This window comes from Simochromis diagramma, unplaced genomic scaffold (assembly GCF_900408965.1).
Source record: "Simochromis diagramma unplaced genomic scaffold, fSimDia1.1 OVJJ01000604.1, whole genome shotgun sequence".
Classification (NCBI taxonomy): domain Eukaryota; kingdom Metazoa; phylum Chordata; class Actinopteri; order Cichliformes; family Cichlidae; genus Simochromis; species Simochromis diagramma.
Window position 1 is genome coordinate 3,247,471 of NW_024387416.1, and position 18,180 is coordinate 3,265,650.

An 18,180-nucleotide genomic window follows, 5' to 3' on the forward strand; every position below is an offset into this window, starting at 1 on the left:
TTCAAAAACTGCGATAAAAGCTTGAATAAATTAATTATACATGAGAATAAATTAAAATCTGAAGTTCAGCTTTTCGCCCTTATTACACTGAAGGAGTTTAAAGTGTTGGTGGAGTTTAAATTTGTGTGTGCGACTGTTTTATGGGAGTTCGTTTGAATGTTGTTAATTTAATCTGATGTGTGTTGCATTCAACTCAAAGACTCCTCCAACATTTATTAAAACCTGTAAATCTGATTGTTTTTATAAACAACACGCTTAACAAGGATCATTAAGTTCTTAGTGTTTTCACATTTTTACCAGCTCAGGACAAAAAAAACAAACCAAGATCACTGGAAAATACATTTAGCTGGTTCTTTTACCCAGGATCAACTAATTCCCATGCAGTGTAGAGAAAACAAATCTGCTGTACTGACCTTTGACCCTTTAGGGCCAGGTGTACCAGCCTCTCCTTGTGAACCCTGCCACGTTTAAAAAAAACACACAGGTGAAGAGGATACTAACGCTTAGTACTTCAGACATGCACATAAAGTTGAAGAATATAAAACAAACCCTTTTTAAAAACTTTTTATGGGTTTAAAGAAAATTACGCATTTCTAAAAACACATTTCCTGAAGGAAACATTATCATCCTCTCTGACTCCTCCTGTGAGAGCTACGCAGCGAGCTCCACTAAAATAACCAGGTTTTAATACGCTGCAACCGCCAAGAAGTGGAGAACGTGTTTATTTGAACTGTGTCGCTGACAGAGGATGAGTTTCACTTCTGGGGCATGTAATAGGATGTGAACCAGATCTCTGTGTCGTCTAAGTTTAGACTGGAGATTAAGCTACCTGCAGGGGCAGCACCAGACATAAACAAAGGCAACCTCATTTACACTGGGTTTACTTTACACGCACTCCAGGGAAAGCCACGGACCTATCACAGACTATAATGTTTTAGCCAGGTTTAACAAAAAGAGAACATGAAGTCTTGATTAAGCATCGCCTTATCTGATTCATGACTTGGAGAACTTTGCCGTGTGTGTTTGGATCGAAGAGGCTCTAGATGGCAGCAAAGCAACAGCTGAAAAGCTCCAAAGACTCCTCGCTTCAGCGACTTATTTCTTTAATAATTCATACCGTACGCACAGGCATGAATGCACACTTATGCCCTTCACTTGCTGACCTTTGGTCCAGCGGGTCCCGTCTCTCCTCGTTCCCCCTTCCCTGGTGGTCCGTGGTCACCTTTCTCACCCTATGCAAAGAGAAGGAGAGGTGAGTTACTATTGTTCTCCTGCAAAAAAAAAAACAAGGTGTCATGCAGAACTGCTGATCAAAGCTGAGTTCCCTCTTCAATGTCAGCACAAGGCCCTGCGGTGCATCTTCTGAACATGAGGCGCGCCTTCGGTTCCCCTCATGTCATACATATTCAGCATGACTCCTCAGCCTTTTCATGAGCTCGCTTACTCAACATATTCAAACGGCGAAATGTAAATACTGATGCCGAGTCAGCACGAGGCAGACATGAGATGTGACAGGGCCGAGGAAATCGACAACAAAGAAGTGAAACCCTTTTCCTTAAAGTCGATGATTTAAATGCACGTTCTTAATTTTGAATTTTGATTTGACTGAAAACAGCCAACAGAGGGAGACGTGGTAAAACTCGAGCTTCACAGTGTCTAATACTGATATTTAAAAACCGAGCGGGACGCAATTATTATCCAGCAGCATCGATTCAGTAAGGATTTAATAATAAACGATTACTGATATGTTATTATGTGTAGTGTGCCTTGAAAACAAAAAAAGCAAGTAAAACGCTGATTGTCTCAAATGGAATAAACATTAAGCCAAATTGTTTTTCTACAAAGCCAATTTTTTAGCTTCTCTCTGCCTGACATTTGATTAAGCAGCAGAAATATGCCAGAGGACAGCGAAACGCTAATATATCTCAGTTATCTGCGCACTGCAAACAGCCCGATGCAAAAGGACATGAGCACGAGCAATAACTCTTGCATGTCTGGATTATCACCGCTGGCTCCGCAGTGTGATAATGTCAGGACTCAAAGGTAGCGGCAGAGGATTATCTCATTCTGACCACTTCCAAGTGACATTTTGAAGCAACAGAGGTTTAATCACCTTGAGGGGAAAGCGATAATGAAGGGTAATGAGAACAGAAACTCAAAGGAATTCGCGATTTCACCGACGATCGGGCTGATAGGATGTGATAACCATCAGTCAAAGTGTTTGCGTCTCATCATTACCAGCTCGTAATATTCAGCGTGTCACTCGGAGCAGAAAATACCTCCCACGCTGTGATAAACAACATCACAGTGACGAGCTGAAATCACCCACCTTAGTTCCTGGGAGTCCTGGAAGCCCAGGCTCACCCTGGGGACCGAGAAACCCGGGCTCACCCTGCGCAAAAAAAACAAAAACAAAAACACAACCACGAGCAGCTATTATTAATTTTTCCACTGGGCGTCTCTCATGTAGCGCTGCTAATGAGCACTAAACACACACACACAAGATGCATGAGCAAACACATTTATAATGACAGGCATGCACTTACAGCTCGCACACTTGCACGCGCACACAAGCGCGCACTCATGCATAAATCACACTCACAGACACACATTATCAGTGGCTGGTTAATTTATCCCCTGGTTCCTCATATATTAACGAGTCTCTCCCTCTTATGAATCCTAATAGATGTTACGACTGACCTTGTTAGAAACTCATCGGGGCACGCAGAAGCGTTCTGATTAAGAGGGTCTGCGCCGCTCACGGAGACGCTTCCAATTTTCCTGCATTTGCACTTTCACGTATGAGGAGCGAGGGTCCAGCATGAAGTGTGACACTGGGTTTGATTTACATTACATTTGATTGGGAAATTACTTAACCGGAATGTATTATTACACCATCTGCAACCTAGAGAACATTAGGCACTCTGGAAGCCCTCAGAGAGGCAATGGACATTTGGCTTTCAAACCTTTAAACTTTGATTGGATAAACAGCAAAGAATGCAGAGAGCAGAACAAAGTGCAAGGCCGAGTGCTACGTTAGCAAAAAAATATTGTTAGAATCCATCAAGCATAGAGGCCTCTTAAGTCAAAACAGGAGTATATAAAGTGTAAAATGAAAGGGCCTTTTTTTAACAAGCCCAGCACGTTCCAAGCATATGAAAAGAAAAGAACAAAACAGGCATAACAAGCACCATCATCTCCATGTCCGTGTGAGCATTCCTTACATTCAACAGTTATATTTTAAGCTTAATGGTCCTCAAGTGCATTGATTTTCTTTAACATGCGCCATTTGTGCTTTTCGATTCGCCATCTGCTCTTGATACGGGGAAAACAGTAGCTTTAAAAAACCCGTAATAATCAAATAAAAGTTAAACTTCCTCTTTTTAACGAGCAGCACTTTTGACACATTGAGCCTCCTGATTGCCACCGTCAGGAAGTCGACTGAAATGTCTGCCTGCTAAGCAGCATTCGATCATTAATTCATGGACCTCCGTGTTATTCACGAATCCTAATGAGACAGTTTTCCTGCTGAACGCTGGCATCTTTAGATCAAAAGCTCAGACTGTTTGGTTTTGTCATTTCGCCTAAACTCCTCACTTTCGCTTCGCAGCAGCTACCGCGCTGCTAAGCTGAAGCGCGAATCCCCACAAAGCAGGAGAAGCGAGATCGGACCACGACGTGCCATGTATGAGGCGTGACAGCAGGCCAGATGTGTACTCTACCACAGATGGACTGAAGCTGACGGACAGGGACAACACTGATGGGAGGGTGGATGAAAACACGAAGCATTTACCTTTATCCCTGGTAGTCCAGGCAGCCCTGGAAGTCCTGGCTCTCCCTACACAAGAAGAGTGTGACATGTTACAGCCAAGCCAAGCTAAGCTGAGTCAAGCCTCATTTGGGTTTGAAAAGCTCTGTGCTTTATTTTCTATTTGTGTTTTCCTCTGTCTATCAAGCTGTCGTGGTTCTGAAAAGCTGCCCGCTGTCCAGAAATTGTATTTTCACCGTCATTCGCTTGTGGTAAGCATCAGCAGAAGGTACTTGCACATGCACTTTCAGACCAACTCATGCAGCCGTGGCTTGACAGCGCGATTAGTACTTGTTATAAAACTCAACCCTTCAAAAAGTGCAACTGAGTTTCATTTTTAGGATTTTATTGGTTTGGGCAGGTGTGAAGTGTTCGGGGTTTCTGGAAGGAAAAATCGTCTGATACTTTGGGTTAAAGTTGCAAAAGCTGTTTGCGAAAGCTGCCACGGCTTCAAGGTCCTTCGAGTTTGGCAGCGTAGGAAGAGTTGGCGTATTTTTCTATTATCAAGGTCGGGTGATTGTCAAGCTGAGAACGCAGTCATTTGATTCGACTGTGGAAAACTCAAGAGGTCAGGTTCCCCCCCCCCCCAATCCTCCGATGAGAATACTTTGAGACTTTCAAAATAAAAATTTCTGACTTAACGGGAAAACTATGACCACTGGATTTATGGCATATGAAAAGAAATGATTAGCGCCGCTCAAGAATAATGAATCGTAATGGCACTCGGGGGATCAGAGAGGAGGCTGTAAACTGCGATTGCTGCTAATGAAAGCATTATAAAAAATTAAGTCCTTCTTGTTGACAGCTGAATAAATGAGTGCCACCCAATGGTGATGTTAAATGGGAAACAACAACTCAATCTTGTGACATTATTATGTGAAAACCCCCCAAAATTTTTTAAGTGTGTCAGCACAAGCAGGATGTAAAACGAACAATATGATTAAGCATTAAAAGTTAGTTAGGCCACAATTTTACTTGCCGGCAAAGCAGGAAATAAGAGGCACTTGCTAAGAAAAACAACCTTTCTGTCGCCTGGAACTAGTTTGTCCAAACAGATAAAAGAGACTGAGAGTGTAATTTACATGAGGCATTGGTGCAATGTCAGCAGAAGTCTGGTCAAAGGCCGGACAATGGCTCAGTTTTCTTCTTCGGCGTGACTGTTTATTAGTTTCTCAACAAAAGCTGTTTCTTCAGCAACATTCTCCTGGCTGCCATTGTTGCCTCGGAAAGTATGTCAAACACTACAACAAACAACGGTCGGGAACAGAGGTCGTAGCGGCGAATATCGCTTGAACAATAAAAACTGAAGCAGCAGAATAGGGTGACCTTGTGGTTGGAGCTAAGGGAAATGCACGCAGAAACATGGAAACAAGAAAAAAGGAGCCAAAAAAAGAGAAAAATCCAGAAGATTAGTATATCCAGAGGTGTTAGTATGAAACTGGAGACCCTACACTGGCTCTAAACAACAATCAAGCTGAATTAAAGTGAAGTGAAGGGCTGTGATGTACTGAAGGTCAACTTGCATTCTTAATGCCATTTAAACAGTAACGTTGGGCTGAGTTTTGAATGAGCATGTCCATATTTGAGCTTTTCTAATTTGCAAAAGTTTCGATGTGTACAGGCACAATGATGAAAAAGAAATAGACTTTCATATACACTCAGGTTTCCTAAAACTATTCACTGGTCGAGTTATATTTTGAGTAAAAATATGTCGGTATGTTTAAAACCATACTACTGTGACTGTTGCATGCAATTATGTCCTACTTCCTTTATGCTGTGTATCAAAAAGCCATGAGGTGTAGCAAAGTGTAGTCGTTACCTTTAGTCCACTTCTTCCAGGCTCTCCAGGTTCACCCTGTAATACATGTAAAGAGTTTTCTATTTAACCGGTGTGACCGATTTCAAAATACCACCAACTATCTGTACTTCTGTTCTGCACGTATTAACAGAAAGTCCTTTATAAGTTCTTAATCTTAGTAGTTAGTTTCAATTGGTAACAAAAAAGACCCCTGATCCAAGTACGTATAGCTATCTGAATCTTATTTTCTTTCATGTTGACTACACTTACCTATTCCTGTTCATTCCTGTTCATAGAGTAACACTGCAGCTCATTATTGTGTCATTGCTTTACTAATGGAAGTCCATTTTTTCCTTATTGAATCCAATTAAAATGAATGAAAGTAGCACAGACTAGCATTCGTCTGGTAAGTAAACTATACTTAAAAAATTTAACAGAATCTCAGTGAGAAGGGCGTTGGTTTAGCTCACTGTGTTGAGCGGGTGCCCACATGCCCTTTGGCTCAGAGCAGCCAACCCGCAGTTTCCTCGTCTCTCTCTCGCCTTTTGCATTCCTGTCAGTTCTTCAATCTGAGAAAATCTAATTTTCTCATTGAAACAAACATAATGTCCCAGATATGTTCTGTTTGATTTAGCTGAGGTGAGTGTGGGAGCCAGTGAAGTCCTTCATCTTCCAGGAACTGCCTGTGAAATCTCACCACTTGAGGCTGGCATTGCTGTGCACTGGGAGGAACCCGGGACCACCTGCACCAGCATTGGTTCAGAAAATCGAACCAAGGATTTCTAATGATACCTAGGATACCTAATGAAGGTCAGAGTGTTGTTGGCTAGCCTGCAGAGCTCTGTATGCCTCTCCATTGATATGCTTCCTCAGACCATCACTGATCCACCACTAAACCTGTCATGCTGAACGATGTTTCAGGCACTACTAGAGGATGTCGGGCCTTCAGGCCAGCCTCATGAAGGCTGTTTCTGATTGTTTGGTCAGAGACATTTACACCAGTGGTCTGCTGGAGGTCATTTTGTAGGTCTGGCAGTCCTTATATAGTGCTAATCCTGTTCCTCCTTGTACAAAGGAGGAGATACTGATCCTGATAATGGGTTAAGAACCATTTACAGCCCTATCCTGCTCTCCTAGACTAACTGCCTGTCTCCTGGAATCTCCTCCATGCTCTTGATATGGTGCTGGGAGACACAGCAAACTTTCTGCCAATGGCACATCACAATGTGCCATCCTGGAGGAACTGGACTATCTGTGTAACATCTGTAGGGTCCAGGTATCGCCTCACGCTACCAGCAGCGATACTGACACAAAATGCAAAACTAAAACAGTCAGAAAACTGTCAGTGGCCTCTATCTGTAAAACCTGTTTCCTGTTTCGGGGGTTGTCTCGTTGCGCCCCTGTAGTGCACCTGTTGTTAATGTCATTAACACCAAAGCAGCTGAAACTGATTAACAACCCCCTCTGTTACTTAACGGACCAGATCAGTATCCAACAAGTTAAACTCACTTGATGCTTTACTGCTTTTTTTAGCGTAGTTTAGTTAACACTAGCTAATAAATTAGCACTCCAGCCAGTTATGCTAATATATTGAGTTCAGAAGCCAAAAAGCCAAGCTGGTAAAGGCTAAAATGCCAGATGTTAATGCTCCAAAGGATAGTTAACAAACCAAGGAACATCTGTCCTTTTTCTGCTGTCTACAGTCAACCCTATCTAAAAAATACCTGTAGCTTTCCATGCACACACAGTCACAACTTGGACCTTAATGAATTACATTTTTCCATTTAAAAATCTTAAATCAAGGACAAAATGACAGTGGCTTTAGCTTAGCTCTCACCTTGATGCCTGCTGCAGAGGAGCCTGCATCTCCCTAAGAAAGAGTCACAGAAGAAAAGTCAGAAAGACACAAAAGGCAAAACAAAAAGTGACAGAGACTGTTAAAATAGTCGATGGGCTTGTCTGTGAGGAGTCAACATTATTGTGCAATTACGTTTACAAAATGCTGACTTATAGAAAAGAAACCCATTTACCGAACAATGCGGAGCATAATTTCACGACTGCTGCATTTGACTGGATAAAACTGGGTGAAAACACAATTTGAAGAGCAGCTTGTTTGCTATTCTAAACAGAGAATGTACCTTTTCACAAAAGCTTGAGACAGCATTTTTATGACTACGGTGCTGGGAATCGTTTCAGTTTTACCCCGCAGCTGGGCAGGGGTGATGACATGCAGGGTGAAATCTAACACTATATACAATAAGAAGAAACCCACAGCAGTACAGGAGGTGAAGGTGTTTAAGGAGGCACACTAACAGGAACCACTGAAAGCTTTGTTCATTGCTTCTCCTTAGATATGGCACAGAACTAGAAGGAGACAGAGCTACTTATATCACATTTTTCCAGCAAAGCTGTCCAGACACCAAGAACCCAGACCCTTTTTTTCTATGCACTGCATCACTACTGCAGTGTACAGTAAAAACAGACATAAAACAAGGGGCCAATAAGTCTAATTACGGGTGGTTGGTGGGAAAAAGGAGTGGGGAGGAGGAGGCTGGGTCTTTAGCTCTGGTGTGGACTCTGTGGTTTCACTACACATACGCCTCGCGCTCAGAAGTTGCTGAAGGAATGCCTCTCGCCCTCAGCTTTTTATGGGAGTCATTATGATGCATAGCACACAAGGCAATGTTTAATTGTGGCTTTTTTTTTTTGCACACAATAAACCGCGTTACTGTTTACAGCTGGGTTTCGCTGCATACTCAGGGGTGCTTCTATCCCAATCTTAAAAATTCATCATTCCACTTTTTAATATATATAAATGGACATTTTCACAAGTTCTTTTATATTTTATTGGGGTACAAGATCTAAATGGATGAAGTTTTACAGTTCACTACAAAAAATACAGAAAAAAAGCTTTTAAATCATTTTACACAATTAAATAGAAATATTTCTGGCCAAATACTTAGGAGACAACATGGATTTATTTCATCTTAAAACATATATAAATATATATATATATATATATATAGTAAAGAAGGAGACAGGGGCCCATTTTCCTGACTTTCTTGTGTCTTCACACCTGCTGCTTTCGGCAGGGGTAAAGGTGTCACGTTTGTACTTAACTGTTACAATTTTAGCAATAAAAACAACAACAACAAAATTACCTTGTGAAGCTCATGATCAGTGGGCTATATGCAAGCATAATTAACCGTTTCCACATAATTAATCACAGCAGGATCGTAATGTGCTCGTACTGCGGAGAAATAAAACGTTACATAATAGATTGTAAAGTTTGGCCGTGTGAAGCAGAGCCCTGAAAACAAGGAGGATGCTGCAAAAGCGATCGAGCCTTCATTCCTCGGCTGCTGAAGCAAGAAGCTCGCTGGCGTGACCGATCTAACACAAGTGACACCGAGCTCTAGAAGTCGAACGAGAGCCCTGACCAAGAGAGAGTTTAATCTCTTCCAAATGTGGGAGTATGAGATGGAAAAAGCGGCGGAGCTGGGAGGTGTGCTGAGGTGTGGCGCAGAGTGCTGACACGTCCCAACTGGGCCAATTACCACGGTGAGGCTACAGCGTTCGATTTAGCCGCAGAGCAGACTAAGATGGAGAGCCGTCACCGCAACTCCACTTCATTACAGGCACCCAGACCTGTCGCTGCCCGTTGGCATTTGGAGATAATAGCATGAAGGGCGCAAAATGTATGCCTAGTAAATCATGCCATTTTCCAGCTGTTTGCTTGGGGAATGAGATGAGCGCAGAATTAATCGCTGAGCAATGAAGGCATGGCTGAATTGTGACAAATTAATACCACCGCAGTCATCAAAATATGGCTCTTACTCCACATTAGAGCCATTAGCAGTGATGACCAAATTCAGCGGGCCCCGGCTAAATATTACCCCCTGTCCCTGAGTTAAGATATATGTGAGGCAATCCAAATTGTGATTGGCTCCCAGGGCAGAGAGGCCTTGCCAGCATTTGAAATGCTGCCAGTTCACAACAGCTTGGACCGGATCTTAGGATTCAAAAATTATACCAACCGCTGTGCCAGACTGGCCAGAGCCAAGCACTCATAGCCTGGAACTTCCCAAAACAAAATCCAAAGTTTGATTTTGTGTATTAAAAAAAAAAAAAAACAACTTTAAAGAATTTTTCAATTTGTGAGGTCCAACTTTTTCAGCAAGAAGAGTCACAGTTAATTTCACACCTACTTAAATACTTAGGCTGAATGCATCAGAAGGAAATGGTTTAGAACTAAAGCTTTTAACTGTGGTAATGATTTGTTTTAAATGAGGCCAAAAATGGACATGCAGGGGCTGTTAGAAACATTTCTCTCTACGCTTAATGATGGCTTACGGACGCAACAGAGCAGGTAATGTGTTATATAAATGTATACTAAACAGTGAGTGAACATAAGTGAGTATAATTACACAGATGCTTTTCTTATGTACAATTAACATACCTATTACCTACTACTTTTCCCCTGCTACATTTAGCTCATGACTTATGATCACGCATGTTTTAGTATGATCATGTTTCCCCCCATATTGCATTTTGCAGTATTATATACTTTTTATAATTCGTATATATGAGGCTAGTCACAGAGATTGGTAACTCCTGGTCACTAGAGAAAAGTGTGCATTCCCTGAAGAACTGCTGAGTGGTTGATGACTGTCTGGTATTTAAATTGAAGTCCCACACATGCAGGCCAAAAGAGAAGCTAGTGACCCCCTTACAACCTCCGGTTGCTAGGGAAAAATGTGTATTCCCCAACCAGTTGCCATGTGGTTGCACTAGGTTGCTTTTAGTACTAGAAAAAATTGGTTGCATAGAGGTAAACGGTCCTGTAATGAAAACCTTCTTGCGACTGCCTTGTTTGCACGTATGATGGTCGTGATTGCTCATAGCTCGGGCAAACTTTAGCTGCTATGGTAACTTGATTACGAGTTTGACTACAATTTTTACTAGTTTGATTACAGTTTGATTGGAGGCAAACTGGTATCTACTATGAAAGCTATCTGCTAACAACCAAGGCAGCCGCAAGGAGATTTTTGGTGGATCACCTCCAGCAACCGATTTTTATCCTGCCACACGTAGAAACCTCCACTTGCCAACCGGTCAGGGATTACCTGGGGTTGCCACTCCCTGACAACTCTAGGTGAGAAAAATATGCATTCCCCAGTCAGCTCCCATGTGGTTGATCTTGGTCGCTGCCAGTCGCTAAATGAAATTGATTGCATAGAGATATGTGGTTCTGTATTGAAGACCTTCTAGCGATTGCTTTGGATGATGCTCTACACCCAGCAACCTATAGCAACTACTCTCCAACATTTTAGTGAATATACTCCTTTCCATGGGGGTTGTCAGCAGCTAGTTGTAGCAAATTATTTATTTACAGCAATGTTTTCAATAAACACCTGGAAAACAAGATATATTTCTATGGAATTCAATTAAATTATCTGCACATGAGCTTATACAAACAAGAAACTAAACTCAAGACTACTTGGAGCTGTTGGAGTCCTCAGCATGTCAGCTTTTTAACCTGCTCTTAAGAGCGAGTGAGCATGTCAGTCAGAGTATATCTGCCCTGTCATTTAGTCTCTTTCACACTTCACAGGTCCCCCACAGTCAAAACAATCTCCCTTTGTATCATGCAAAGCACAGCCAGACTGCTTACACCACCAGTTCTCTCCCCCCCTCTCTCTGCACTCCCCGAGGTCTCTCTGCTCACCATAGCGAAGCTTTCGCTGCTTCACCTTTCACTTCACATTACCACACTTTCCCCGCAGTGCGTGCTGTGTATTGTTAACTTTGGCATCTTCGGCATGGACGACTAAAGATGCCCTCCTTCCCTCCCATGTCCCTCTGTTCTCTGGTTTCATCTTCCTCCCGTGAAGCAACAATACGATCATAAAAGAGAAAGTGATCAGATGCAAAACTCTGATGACAGGGGGCTCCGCTTGGCAACACGTTCCCTTCACTTGCACTGAAAATCAATCAGCCCTCGGTGTGCCTGACATCTGGTAAACTCATCTGGATGTCTATTGGTTCGAATTCCTCTCGCCATATGTTGTGCGCTACGTTAAACAAAACACTCATTTTTACGTCCTGATGCTGACAGTCTGAGATGAGGTAATCCACATCCATCGTAAACATGGCAGAAATCATAATTATTTGTAGTCTGCCTTTCGCTGTGAAACGCATCAGTGTGCACCCGAATGAATGGCAGGTGATCGTCTACAGAAGTCTGAATTCCCGTGGTTATCCGATTCATCTTACTCTTCTTCACTCCTGAAGCAAAAATCCATCATCTTCTCTCCTTTTATTGCACCAAGGTAAACTAGATCAAAGCGGCGCTTGAGCTGCAAAGTTTTATCGCCCTCCTCTTTTCCTTTTTGTTCACTCATTTTCCACAGATGACATCCTGCATCTGTTTCCCTCCAATGGTGTCCTTTCTTGGCTGCCGAGTTTTAAAAACCACAGTGCCCATAAAATGAGAAGTTATCAAAGTTTTTCTGCACCGAACAGCAATAAATTGGCAGTGACATTTTCAGTACATGGCTTCTGGTCTGCTGCCGGTTTATCGGTTACATTTTGTTTTTATACCTAACTCTGTATAAGCACCTCTGGTGTATAATACATCACAGCATTTTGCCCTCAGATACTGCGTTTCAGTTTCTTTGGCAACTCCAAGGAGAATCTTTATTGTTCCCCACTAGTGTGAGAAGCTAAATCAACATTTTCCCCCCCAAAAAATAGCTCATTTCTATCCATAATTGATTTGTTTCTGAAATGTTTTACAACTTATGAAGAGTAAAGAGGTCCAAATTTTGCCCAGAGGTCATCCAATACAAATGAGGCTGTGACCTATTTTCATAAATGCTCCTTAAAGAAAATAATAAGAGCGAAGGCAGCATGGCAAGCATAATGTGTTTCTGGATATGATGTCAGTGTGCTAATACAAAGCAAAGAAACTCTTCCCGAAAACAAAAGCTTTTTGGACAGAAACATGAATCTATTAGTTTAGTTCTGAACAATCTGCCCAGCAGAGCTTCGCTCTGCCTTTTGTTGGATATGAATCTCAACTTGACAAGCTGTCTTGAAGATAAATGGTACCAAATTAATGCAGAAACCATCCAACCAGAAAATGTAGCATCAGCGTAGCATAGCAATTAAGTCCACATTAAATACAAAGGACACATCAAGTGCCAGGATGACTGCTTATGTGCAGCCTTGACTACAGTACAACTGATGACCCTTGACCCCAGCTGTTTCTACTGAACATTACAGTTCTCCTCAGATGGCTAACGTTAACTTTTTTTTACTGTTTTCTGGCCACAGACAGCCTCTCTGTTGGTTCCCTGTGCAGCATCCAAGACATAAACAAAAGAGAACAAAAACTCAGAGGATTTCACATACCTTCTCTCCCGGTTCACCTTTCGGTCCCTCCTCACCCAAATCACCCTGCAATGACATCACAGAAACCTGTTCAGTCTCTTGAGCGCAGGAATGAGTCAGTGCTGACAGTACATGACATGAAACATGATTGCTTTAACAAGCTTAGCACACAGTAGGACAAGCTTCTTCTTCTTCTGTGATTGCACTGGATCAAAGCTGCTGCCTTATCTTCACTTTGATCACTTAGCCGTCAAATGAAGTTCAAATATAAATGTAATATTTAGGTGATGCCCTGTTACGAAGCTCCTAAGCTCACTGCATTGACAGCTGTGATAAACTTCACTTCTTAACTCCCAACTTTTGCAATATTTGCTGTACGGCCGGGATCATAGCTCGTCCCATCCACGATATGACTCGGTGGAAGCCATTTGACTGGTAGTTTTCTTTATAAAGAGAATGTCTCGTTGTTGGAATAACCTTCAAATGAGTAAGTCTGGTGAGCCAGCTTTTTTTCTACACCCCCAAGAGGCTGTCATGTCTCAAATGCACACTCTACGCGCATTCCCAGGCTCTCAGTTGTACTTTGTTTTTCCTGTTAAATAGCAACAGTTAGCATACGATACCAAGCTGGTAAATCTATCTGCTCAGCATCAGCATGTCAGCACGCTGGTTAGAACTTAACTCAAAGCACGCAGACTCACAGACTCTGTAAAATGTTGCTACACTCTTGTTTTATCAGTGGATTTCGTATCACAGCACGGCTATAAATCCCGACTGTGTAAATGTAGTGAAACATGACATGTTTCATCAAATGAAATTAAATGGGGAAACACAATGATTTGCAATCATGAGTGTCTTTGTAAATTATCCCTGTTGTGATGTCAAAATATATACATATATTTAAAAAAAACTGCAACAAGCTTTCTACTTTCCCTTTTTATCTGTTAGAAGCCTTTTTTCTTTTTTAATTAGCTTGCTGACTAATTAATGAGGAAAAAAAAACAAGTGTTTAATGTTAACATGTCTGACTCCTCTGAAAATAAAACCTCAGAGTACTTTGAGCCAAGCTGCCTGGCAGGGAAAAGGTGATTTCACTTTTAATAAATCCCCATGATTTTATATTAAGATTAGACCGCGAATCAAACAACGCCTTGCAGTTCCAAGGATATGAAATCAAAGGGTGTCTCATTGTGTTACGCTATTAAAAAAAGAAAAAAGAAAAAAGAACTTCAAGAAAACGAGATTATTTTAACAGCTTCAATGCTTCAAACTGCTGTTTATTTTTCCATTTAGGAATTTATCATAAGTTGAATCGACAAAGCCAAAAAGTGCAGTTTTTGCTAGCAGCGCTGGCCTGCCACATGGCATCTCTTCCAAACCCGAAGGTCAGGACCCCATTAGTGCTCTGACAAGTCTCAGGATGATTATATGACTGGAAATGATTAAAAAAAAAATTAAATCTGCAGAACAAATTGTTTATTTTGTCAGAATTTTCTTAATTAACTGGACGTGGTTTCCTCTTTACCCTCCTGCAACCTGATGAAATGATCTGAAAAAGGTGCATCCCTCTTCTGGAAAACTGGTCACGATTTTTAAGACGTGGAAATTGTGGCAAAGCCAAGCGGCCAGGAGTCGACAAAGCACAGAACCAGGTTCATACTAATACGAACTGACACACTGGATGCTCGTGTTCTTTTTCAATCCATTGTGCTAAAAAAATATTTTCACTTTGACCTTTTTTTGTGCATCGCGGTAAAGGATACACACGATGCTGTGAACTGGGATTGCTAGGAGATGCTGTCACATCTTTACAGCAAGCCAGGTGTGTTAGCGACAGAGACACTGTCTCTGATTCAGCTCAGAACTGATCCAGCTGACAACGACTGCCCGAGGGCCAGTTTTGTGGTCGATGAAGCACACACGATAAGTCATCACTTAACTCTCCAGCCCGCTGCACTGTCATCCCGGTCAGTGTTTCACACCTCCCACCCCGCTGCCGTCCAACAACAGCAAATAAGGGCACCATTACAATTACAGAACAGAGGGAATAAAGCTGCCGTTCCTCTGTGAAGCTGTTTTATGGGTCTGTTCTTAGGTTTACTTCACGGCCTGGAGTCGGTGAAGCTGGGTGCAGTTTTTGTGACTCACTAAATCACTGACTCACTGGTGGCTAAGTTACAGAAGGGAGGCAACTTCAAAAAAAAAAAAAAAAAAACTAGCTGGAGCTGGGAGATGTAAAGGCAGAGCTGCAGTCGTGGTGATGAGATAACAGAATGACGCTAGCAATAATGTCCGAAGATCCAAATTAGCGCCTTACCTTTTCACCTCGTTCTCCCATTTCACCCTGTTAGGAAGGAAAGCAGAGCAGCAGAGATAGAAAAAATGAGGGTTTGGGGGGGTTATTGCACACACTCAGGGTCAGATCGTATCTGGGGTTAAATTCATATTTGATTATAAATGTTATGACTGCTTTTTTCCCCAGACAGACCCTGACATGAACTTTTTTGTTTTTTAAATTTAAAATCGTTCTTGCATTATCATTGGAACATATTTTTATACCATGCATTAAAGTCTTCATGGAGGATATATATATTTTCTGTTACATCAAAGACGAATACATGTATATGCATGTTTTTCAAAACCATGAAAAAGAAATCACAAAGGAAACAAAACGGCTGATGGTCAAAAGGTAAGATGAAAAATGACTGAAAGGGGGAGATGCTTCTGTGAGAGGATAAGGGAAGTATTGCAAATGACTTTAACCCTCTGGGGTCAAGGGACATCTCCAAATCACATGACTGAATTAAGATGGCCCTGCAGCAAGACGCAGCCTCACGGAGTCTCTGTTTCAGTTTGTATTAAAAGTGTGAACTATATACTAACAGTGCAGTTACATGGAAGGTTTCTGATGTGATAATGATATTGTTAAGCTATGTAAAATAATCCATATATCAGCAAAAGTGTTCACATTGAGTCTTATATTTTAGATCATCTCAACAGATATTTGGGATTCAGGATTTTGTTTTAGTTTGATATTGCAAAGTTTGCTGGCAATGGTTGCTGCTGCTCTCACAAAGTGCAGGGTGGGATAACATGACTCTGACCTCAGAGGGTTAACCCAAAAAAAGGGGGAAAAAAGCGACTGCTATGACTTCACAAGAATATGAGCACACAGAATATGCGTGCACCCCGACCTTGGCTCCTGGAACACCGTCCAGTCCTGGGATGCCAACATCCCCCTACGGACAGCACAAGATACACACAGTGACTGACTCAGTGTGCTGCGTAAGCAGTTCGACTAAAGATTCAAGGTCAGGAGATATGACCCCTACACTCCCCACCCCACAAAAAGCCAACAAAACAAAAGAAAATGCATATTTTTCTTCTTAAAATTGAGATAACAATTGACTCAGACACAAGAGTGAGTGTATGGTGCAAAGGGCTTTTGCAGGATAGTTGGTAATGCAGCACGAGACAGGTGAGATACAGCTACACTGACAGAACTGCTGTAAGGAGCGTAAATGTACAGCTACAGCACTATGAATTCTATAACATTCCCCAAAAGTTCACATGTATCAAATATTGAAACCGCAAAGTGAATGTGAAAGACGAGAGGATAAACAAGCTGATTAAAAGCTTAATTATCTGGTTTGGTTCTGTGTATGTGCAGAAGAAGAAAAGCCAAGCCCGTCTGACGGATGCCAGTTTGCCGTTAGCCTCGATCCCTTGTCTCCGCGGCTCCCTAGCTGAAAAACCAACCTCTGTCCATCTGCTGCCAGAAACAATTAACCTCCTGACCTTTGCAAACATACCACGTCATTACCCTTTCAGAGGAGCAGTAGCTATTCCTCAGCCCAGACAGACAGCTTTAACCAGATGAAGCTGATTAATGTAGCCAGAGTGGAAAAATAACGCAGTGCATTACTTGGATTAAAATACATGTCACCGGGCAGCTCGGTACTGGCCATATTCGAAGGAAAACTGTGTTACTGGATGTCATTTTTCAATATCTTAATGCTATTTTCACTGTTCCCCAAAATGCTTCATGCTCATGGGAAACTCGGCGTGTCTGATCCGCGCTGGGCGTGTCCCTGCAGCTACACACTCGTGGTGATGTTCGTCATAAACGCCGAAGCCTCAGATCATTCGTCAGCCGCATATGGAAGTCATTGACATAACAATGACACCCTATTGACATAATGATGATAGAGTCTGATTAGGAACTCCAAAGGTTGGCTTGATAAGGTGGCATTAGTGATTCTGGTGGGATATCCATGTCAAATCAATACCGTGTCTCTGCGAGTGGACCCGCCACTGCCGCCTGAGCAGCTTTAACTGCTTTTGAGTCAAACTTTCTGCAAGAGTGAGACTTACATACCATAACAGGTTCTGCTTTATAACTGCACTGCACAGCATTGGAGATCTATTTCATGGCTGCTACAAAACCTCACTCCTTTCATTTTGGAAACAGAATTAAGCTTTCAGCCTCCACTGTAGCCAGAGTTAGCATGGATTTTACTTTAAAATGAAACTTCTTCACTCTGGTTCCTATTACAGCCATACGTGCCTCTCCTTTCTTTGTAAGTGCATGTTTGAGATTAGAGCGATGCAACCCTCAAACTGCCTCCCCATTCATTCTCTTCACTCATACCATCGTTTGTTCTGGAATAAATATGCTTTTCCATCTTTTTTTTCTCCTTCCCTCCGCCCATTGTGAAACACCTGCACTGCGTCTTCTTTATCCGCTCCGAGAATGAATAGCAGACATGAGCCGAGTGTGTGAACAGATTCAGAGGCAGCCAGAACGGTACTTTGTGGTTAAGGCTTGAAGAAGAAGCCCACGGGTTTTCTCCCAAAACGAAATAGTGGTTTGAAACTGTCAGAACTTTTTTTTTTTTCTGATATAAAAAACTAAAACACATGGGGAGAAAGATTAACGAAAGATTAATGCTCAAGTGAGCCTTTTCATGATAAAATACTATCAGGTGCACAGATGGATGTTGGTTCTCTGAACTTTGTGTGCATATTTTTATTTTAGGGACACATAAAAAGTCTTGAGGGACAATAATGCTGCCTAGTAGTGGTGTTTTTTTTCCTCTTGGAAAAGTACATTCACTAATAAAAACAACAGCAAGTCAGCAAGAACTAGTTAAAAGCCCAGAAGTGTAGAGCTTTACAA

At 41.9% G+C, this 18,180-nt stretch overlaps 1 protein-coding gene across 13 annotated transcripts in view; it reads right to left on the reverse strand.

The window, feature by feature from the left end:
* The window catches only part of LOC120721844 (collagen alpha-1(XXV) chain), a 152,714-nt gene that overhangs the window by 15,897 nt on the left and 118,637 nt on the right, over positions 1 to 18,180 (reverse strand). For 11 of the 13 annotated variants that reach the window (XM_040012507.1, XM_040012498.1, XM_040012501.1 and 8 more), the window contains 9 exons: positions 16,196 to 16,240; positions 15,319 to 15,345; positions 13,023 to 13,067; positions 7,444 to 7,476; positions 5,628 to 5,663; positions 3,794 to 3,838; positions 2,330 to 2,392; positions 1,164 to 1,232; positions 414 to 458 (listed from right to left, as the gene is read on the reverse strand). In XM_040012507.1, the coding sequence (XP_039868441.1) occupies positions 414 to 458; positions 1,164 to 1,232; positions 2,330 to 2,392; positions 3,794 to 3,838; positions 5,628 to 5,663; positions 7,444 to 7,476; positions 13,023 to 13,067; positions 15,319 to 15,345; positions 16,196 to 16,240 (408 nt within the window). The remainder of the gene's footprint in view (positions 1 to 413; positions 459 to 1,163; positions 1,233 to 2,329; positions 2,393 to 3,793; positions 3,839 to 5,627; positions 5,664 to 7,443; positions 7,477 to 13,022; positions 13,068 to 15,318; positions 15,346 to 16,195; positions 16,241 to 18,180) is intronic. The other 2 variants (XM_040012505.1, XM_040012504.1) reach the window with 2 other exon arrangements.